General features: G+C 38.3%; 1 protein-coding gene across 2 annotated transcripts; it reads left to right on the top strand.

The window, feature by feature from the left end:
* The first annotated feature begins 31 nt into the window (after positions 1 to 31).
* LOC112195283 (disease resistance protein At4g27190-like) lies at positions 32 to 7,373 on the top strand. 2 transcript variants are annotated; one of them, XM_040516602.1, is made up of 4 exons: positions 32 to 2,622; positions 5,051 to 5,464; positions 5,949 to 6,133; positions 7,038 to 7,373. In XM_040516602.1, exons 1-2 carry the CDS (start codon positions 299 to 301, stop codon positions 5,118 to 5,120), a joined length of 2,394 nt encoding a protein of 797 aa, XP_040372536.1. In that variant the 5' UTR covers positions 32 to 298; the 3' UTR covers positions 5,121 to 5,464; positions 5,949 to 6,133; positions 7,038 to 7,373. The 2 variants fall into 2 exon arrangements, with proteins under 2 accessions (XP_040372536.1, XP_040372535.1); XM_040516601.1 differs by lacking the exon at positions 5,949 to 6,133.
* The last annotated feature ends 1 nt before the right edge of the window (position 7,374 follows it).

Here is a 7,374-nt window from a genome sequence, read left to right as displayed (position 1 = left end):
GTGTAATCCTTAATCCTTGTTCCTAATTATGGCTGTTGTATCCCAAACCCCAGATACAAGAAATATTCAAGGCGCACTTGCGGATCTGCTGGGCTTGAAATTGGTGGAGGAGTCAGAAAATGGACGAGCCGATAGATTGCAGACGGAGATACTTGGAAGAAATAAGATCCTTATAATCTTAGACGACATTTGGAATACACTTGACTTGTCAAGCATTGGAATTCCCAGCTACAACGAGCTTCAAATCTGCAATTCCAAACTGCTATTCACCACAAGGAGATCGAATGTTTGCCATACCATGGAGAGCCAAGCAAAAATTCATGTCAATATCTTATCAGAAGATGATGCTTGGAACTTGTTTTTGAAGAAGGCAAGAAGGTCTATTCAAAAGTCTACTCCTTTCTATGAAGTAGCCAGAAAGGTAGCTAGAGAATGTGCTGGTCTCCCAGTTGCATTGATTGCAGTTGCTAGGGCACTTGGAGATAAAGATTTTGAAGACTGGAAACTAGCAGCTCGACAACTTGAGATGTCTCAACCTGCCAACCTTGACGAGGAGAAAGATGTGTTCAAGTGCATTAAGTTGAGCTATGATTACCTTGAAAGTGTCGACGCCAAGTCTTGCTTCTTGCTTTGCTGCCTATTCCCAGAAGATTATGACATCCGTGTTGAAGACTTGATGAGCTATGGGTTCGGAACAGGGTTGTTTCGACATGTCAACAACACAATAGAATATGCCAGAGTCAGAGCACATTCGGTTACTAGATACCTTAAAGCTTCTTGTCTGCTTTTGGATGGGACAAAAGAAGGGTATGTAAGGATGCATGATGTCATTCGAGATATGGCCATATCTATTGCATTCTCTGTAGATGGCCACGCCTCTTTGGTGAAAACTAATTGTCATTTGAAAGATTGGTCGATGGATGCGGACGAAGGCTACTCAGCAATCTCACTAATCGAGAGCAACATTTGCAAGCTTCCCAACAAGTTGGTATGTTCAAAACTTCAGATTTTATTGCTACAAAAAAATGCTGATATAAGAGAGATCCCAATAACCTTTTTTCAAAGCCCCAATGATTTAAGGGTCTTAGATCTTAGCAACACTGGCATTTCATCATTGTCCCTTTCATTCAGTCTCCTAACCAGACTCCAAGCTTTGCATTTAGATGATTGCAAGTCCATGATTGACATATCCATGCTTGGAAAACTGAAAAAGCTTGAGATTCTTAGTATGAGACGCTGTTGCTCTATTAAGAAATTTCCAAAAGAGATTGGAAATTTGACGAATTTAAGAATGTTGGACTTGACTGCAGCCCGTTTTGAGACAGCTCCCTCTCAAGTGATATCAAGGTTGTATAGATTGGAAGTACTGTGCATGAGATGTTATTTTGGCGTGTGGGGTTGTAAAGCTGCGGGAGGCTGCTTTTGTTTTCTTTCTAGTGCTAGCTTTGATGAGTTAATTGGCTTGTCAAGTTTAAACACTTTGAAGCTTTTCGTCTGTGGTGCAGAATGCTTGCCTCAAAACGTTGAGTTCAATCCAAATTGGGACAGGTTTTGTATAATTATCCACAGATACTACGAGGACTTTTTGTTCCTTTATGACGAGGCCTTCCCACATCGTTCTTCAAGAACATTGATCATGGTCGAAACCATGAATAACTTACCCGATTGGTTCATCAGTGTAGTGACAGAAAGAACAGATGATTTATGGTACACAGGTCGCCATGGCTTAACTAACCTTCTCGAGGAACACGACCGTGGGAGATTACATGGACTAAAGTATTTGTGTATAGAATCTTCCGAATATGCCAAAGTGTTGTTGAACACAATAACATGGACTAGGGTGTCAAATGAACCTGTGTTTGAGAACTTGGAAGAGTTGGAAATCTCCGAGGATCACTTGGAGGAGCTATGTGTCGGTGAATTACCACCTGGCTCTCTACGTAATCTTAAGAAATTGATGATGGGTGATTGTTATTGGTTGGTGAAACCGCTTTTACCGTCAAAGTTGTTGCACAGATTAGAGAGTTTGGAAGAACTACGTTGTTCTCGTATGCGGGCAATGAAATATGTGTTTGGATTTGAAGGGCATGAACCACAACACGTTGTCTTGACGAGGCTGAGTATGATTTCATTGAGATCCATGAACAGCTTAATAAACATATGGGATGGTCCTGCTCCATCTGGAATCTTCCAGAGTCTCAAAATCTTTTCCTTGGTTAATTGCCAGAAACTGGAATATCTCTTCACATCTGATGTAGCTCGATGTCTTTTGCAATTGGAAGACGTTTTGGTAGAGGAATGCGAATGCTTGGATAGAATAATTGAAGCGAGTGAGGAAATAGAGAGCAACAAGATCGTTCTTCCACAGTTAAAGAACTTGGTTTTAAAACGTCTTCCAAAGCTCACAAGGCTGTCCAGTACAAGTAGCAGTACTATTGATATTGAAATTGAGTGCCCTACATTGGAACACTTACATGTCTCTGAGTGCCCCCAGTTATCAATCTCTGCTTCTGATTTCAACAGCAGCAACGAAGTCCAACAAGATGATCACCGGCATTGGAGCACACTACCGTATAGGATCGACGACGTGAGGTGCCGCTCAACCTCTCTACTTTTGATGAGGTATGTCTCCATGTCATAAACTATATATATGTACGTATCAAAGGACATATTTAGTAGGCCCATAAATCCGACTAGTTCATCCAAAATGATGAATTTATCCCTGTCAATTCTCATCTTTAAAGTGTTCTATTAGTCAATAAACTTGAAAGGGAAAAAAATGCAAACAGTACCTGACCTTTGGCTCATTAGTAACTTTAGTACCTGACAAAAAAAAATGTCATTTTGGTACCTGAAGTTCGGACCCCGACCCAACTTTAGTACCTAAAACACTGTTGGCCATTACGGCGTCTGACAGGTGGCATATATTGAAGGGTAATTTTGTCCTTTCATATTTAATTCATTATATATATATATATATATATATTACCTATTCTTCCAGAGCTCTCTCTCGTCCCTTAACCATTATCAGTAACCACCCATCACAACCGTCATTCCTCTCGCCGGCACTCTGCCCCACCACCTCCTCCACAACGACCACCCATCGCAGCCGTCAATCTCCACCACCGCCTCTGCCGCCATGAGGTACCACATCTTCATGGCCGATCGGAACGATCCCAACAACAAAGGCCCCCTCCCCGCCATCTAGATCAAAGATTCTGACAACAGCTTCACCGTCACGAGAGCCTTTCTGGGATTCAGGAAGGAAATCGTCACAAGGTCACAGTGGACATTGAGAAGAACACCATTAGCATCAAGCTCCGGGACTGGCGACTGCTGCGAAACCCTGGTTCCTCTACCAGAGGGTTGTAAGAGCGGTGAGGCTAGGGTGGAGGTTAAGCATGGTATGGTGACGGTGGTTGTGCCGAAGCGGAAGAAATGAGCGGAGTAGAGCTAGGTTGAGTTCCAATTGCAAAGTAGGTAGGTAGGTTGCTAAGTGAGATCTGATTGGGATTTTCCATTTCTATTTGGAAGATAGGGAAAGAAAATGCAAAATAAAAAACAATATCTATATAAACTTCAAAAAATTTTGGTTTCATCATTTTGTTTTCTGGGTTTTGTTCCAACCTATTTGGTTGTTAATCTCATATGTTGTTTTCTGGCGGAGAATTCATTTGGGAATGTGGATGTGGTGGGGATGCTTGATCGGGTTTCATTCAGGCAATGGTCTGGAGAAGATGATGGGAGAGTTGGGAGGAAGAAGAAGAAGACGAAGAGATCTCGAGGAAGAAGAAGAGATTTAGTGAAAGGACGAGAACACCCCTAATTGTTTGACAGTTGACTAACGCCGTAACGGCCAACAGTGTTTTAGGTACTAAAGTTGAGTCGAGGTCCGAACTTCAGGTACCAAAGTGATATATATATATTTTTTGTCAGGTACTAAAGTTACTAATGGGCCAAAGGTCAGGTACTGTTTGCATTTTTTTCCCAATTTAAAATGACTGCCAGGCTGCCAGGGTTGGCCTTAGGCCTGTAAATGGACCGGATTCGGATCGGATCGACCTAAATCTAAATCCGTTTACTAAAAAAAAAATTCGATCCAAACCCGCTCCGTTAACCCAGCAGATCATTGATACCTCGATCTAAATCCGTATCCGTCGGATTAACAGATACCCGATCCGCTAATCCGATCCGTTTATAATTTCAAATATTTTTAAATTTTAAATAGTAATATTAAATTTATATCATAATATCTCATAAGATATTAATAAAATATTAAAATAACATGATCTACATGAAGAGTATCACCAAAAATAAAATTACATTGTCAAAAATAAAATTACGAAGACTGCCTCTTAGATTTCTGCAAAAAAGTAATATTAGAAATCTTTAATATTTTATATTTTATATTTTATATTTTATATTTTTAAAAAATAATAATATATTAATAAAAATAATATTTTTTATTACTAAAACGGGTCGGATTATTAACGGATCGGATCGACCTAAATCCAAATCCGATCCGTTTATTAAATGGGTTAACGGATTCGGATCATTAACGGATCAACGGATCAAAATGTTCGATCCAAACCCGTTTAATAGCAACGGATCTGGAGAGGGTCCGGATCAAAATCCGGTCCATTTACAGGTCTAGTTGGCCTGCGTTGTTTAGAAAAGGTGTTTTGCTAATATAGAGCTTCTCTGCCAATCTTTGGGTTCAATGATCTACCCAGAAATTGTAACTAGCTTTTTTCTTTCTCATTAATAATTAATATGATATGATCGATGCCCATAATAGATTTATGCAAAAACATAAAACATAGACATTTCATGGAGACATTCATGCATGCATCTTGGTGAATTTGCTGTCCATTTACTGTAAGAAAACAAATTGCAGATAAATAGTAAGAAAAAAAATTACAGATAAATAAGGTATACGTTATTCGGTTAATTTGTGATACGCCGCATATATATATTCAGATATATTATATTATTGGTTCATTTATCCATTCTGATCTATCAGTTCTATATCTTTCTTTCCAATTCTCAGTGCCAACTTGGCACGGGCTCAACAGGCACGGGCTCCGTCATTCGAGTTTAAAATGAGAGCTGCATTGTAGACAAACAGATGCCGTCAGGATTTCCGTTAGATTGGATTGACCGTGTCAATTCACATAGGACAGGGAAGATGAAACTGTAAAGTATGAAGTTACCGCAGGGGCTTTGAGGGGAGAAGGAGAGAGGCAGCTGCATCGAGGAGGAGATAAGGTTGGGAAGTCTTGTGGTCGTTGAAGTCTTCAGAAACCATAAACCTGCAAACAGGGCGAATTTCCATCCATAAACCATAAGAATGAGAAGAAAGGGTCAGATGTATCAAAACAGGGCGAATTTCGAACCAGCTTTGTTGCCACTGAAGTAGATCGGCCGGGCTTTGCTATCGTCAATCACAATCTCGGACAAGCAGGTAATCCAACAACGATCAAATTTTTATTCAACGAGGTTGATGGTAATTAGAATGATTCCTAATTTAGGCATCTGTTTATCTTTCTTATTTTTCAGTTGTTTTCTGGTTAATCATTGTGTTTCTATGAATCATTCTTGCGTATCAAACTAAAATCCAAGTTCATGATTAAGAAGCTGCATGCTTGCATGTTCATATATAGTTTTTTTTTTTCCCTACTTTTTTTTTTTTTGGTCTGGTTAATACTCTAGTTTGAACTATATACACCACAAGTATTAATGCAAACAAACACAACAATTAGAATGGCTACGGCAGTACGATGACAAGGATGAGGTATCCTTCAACTGTGATCGTTGAGTCTAATATAACGTAATTTTGCTTCTCTTCTTGATTAATTCTGAACCGTTTGTCACTTTGCATTTGGGCAGTGATGGGATTTTCTGTATAGTCTGTTTGAAGAAACTAAGTCGTTTTCTTTTTGTTTAAGGTGCTAGGCTCAATGGGTATTTTTGTTTTTGTCCCTCGATTCATAGCTCACTGTAATCAGCTATCAGTTTGAAGAAAATTCCGCTACTCAAGTATGGTGATTTCAAGAATTAGAGTAGACTTTTCAGTCATCAGGATCTTTGGATCATAAAGATGAGCAAGATAAACCACTATCTCCAATATAAGGTTCTACATAGCCAATATTGATGTATCTATATTATAGTAATTTAAAACTGAAAAAATTGCATCAACAATTCAACATGCTGCAACCAAACTATGGAATTTAGTAGGAAGAGAAAAGATAGATTGTTTTCCATGAGGTAGGACTTTGGTCCTTCTCTTGCAAACCAGAGGTCTGCTGTAGCCAAAGTAGATTTTTAATTGTTTAGGATTTGGTATCTTTTTAAGTTTCATCTGATGCAGCCAAACCAAATTTCATCTTCTTCTTCAAAATTGTTTTTCATTGTAATAGTGGAGGGTGATGAAATTTTACAGATTTTGATGCTGTTTTAGGATTTGGTATCTGTTTGTAATTTTATTCGTGTTTGCTTTTCCTAATCAGACTTTTCTTCAAAGAAAAGCAATAACCATAATTATCCCAACAAGAAAAGAAATGGTACTTATAGGTCACAGCTTTTAATGATAGTGAATGAGTTTATATCCAGCTTTTCCCAGCTTGAGTGATTTATAACTAGGTACAATAATCCTCTTGGATATTCTTATTGTACTATGTATATTATGTGGGTCTTGCAGAAACCACCTAGTCACCTACAAATAAGTAGTAAAGTTGTACTTTAATGATAATGAATGCCCATATATACATGGTCTTAATCCTTGATATCTTCAAGTTCTAGGTATTTAGTATGCTACTAGCTTATGATGTTCGAGTACTAGCTTTTTGTTGTTACTTTTATTGCTGTAACTAATGTTCTTGTCTTTGACGTGTCTTGCTGACATTTTTTTTTTTTATCGGAATCTTGCTGTCATGTTGGATGAAATTTTTTGGAGATGTCAGAAATTATGAAGTTTTTCCTAGCATCGCTCTATTATAATTTTTAGTGGTTACTAATTGCTGGATACATCTTAATAGGGGAGCGGCAAGTGGATGGGACATGTTCATGTGTAATTGTTGTTCAAGACTACCTTGCTTCTACCACAAACCTTGTACACAAGCACAAACCTTGTACAGAAATCCATATATAGAATTCCTTAATCTTGTTGTGGATCTATTCCTTGCATGTAAATAGAAATTGTGTGAGACTTCCTTGTAGAAATCACTTTCATTGTATAGAACTTGTGTATAAATTACTTCCTTGCATATAGATATGTATACACTCAACGTAATATTTTGACCAAGAGTTGAACTTGTACGCTTGCAGATAATATGTAATTAAGAACTTCAATTCTAGTACATGTTACAGATAAAC

Source organism: Rosa chinensis, chromosome 3, assembly GCF_002994745.2.
Source record: "Rosa chinensis cultivar Old Blush chromosome 3, RchiOBHm-V2, whole genome shotgun sequence".
NCBI classification, from domain to species: domain Eukaryota; kingdom Viridiplantae; phylum Streptophyta; class Magnoliopsida; order Rosales; family Rosaceae; genus Rosa; species Rosa chinensis.
Note: the sequence above shows the minus strand (reverse complement) of the source record. Positions and strands in the feature narration are given on the sequence as shown.

What these genes read in the sequence shown, in the direction of transcription:
- LOC112195283 (XM_040516601.1), top strand. Translation starts at nt 299, where the DNA reads ATGGAGAGCCAAGCAAAAATTCATGTCAATATCTTATCAGAAGATGAT. An exon ending in ACCTCTCTACTTTTGATGAG is followed by an intron (nt 2,623 to 5,050) that starts GTATGTCTCCAT and finishes TCCAATTCTCAG; the next exon opens with TGCCAACTTGGCACGGGCTC.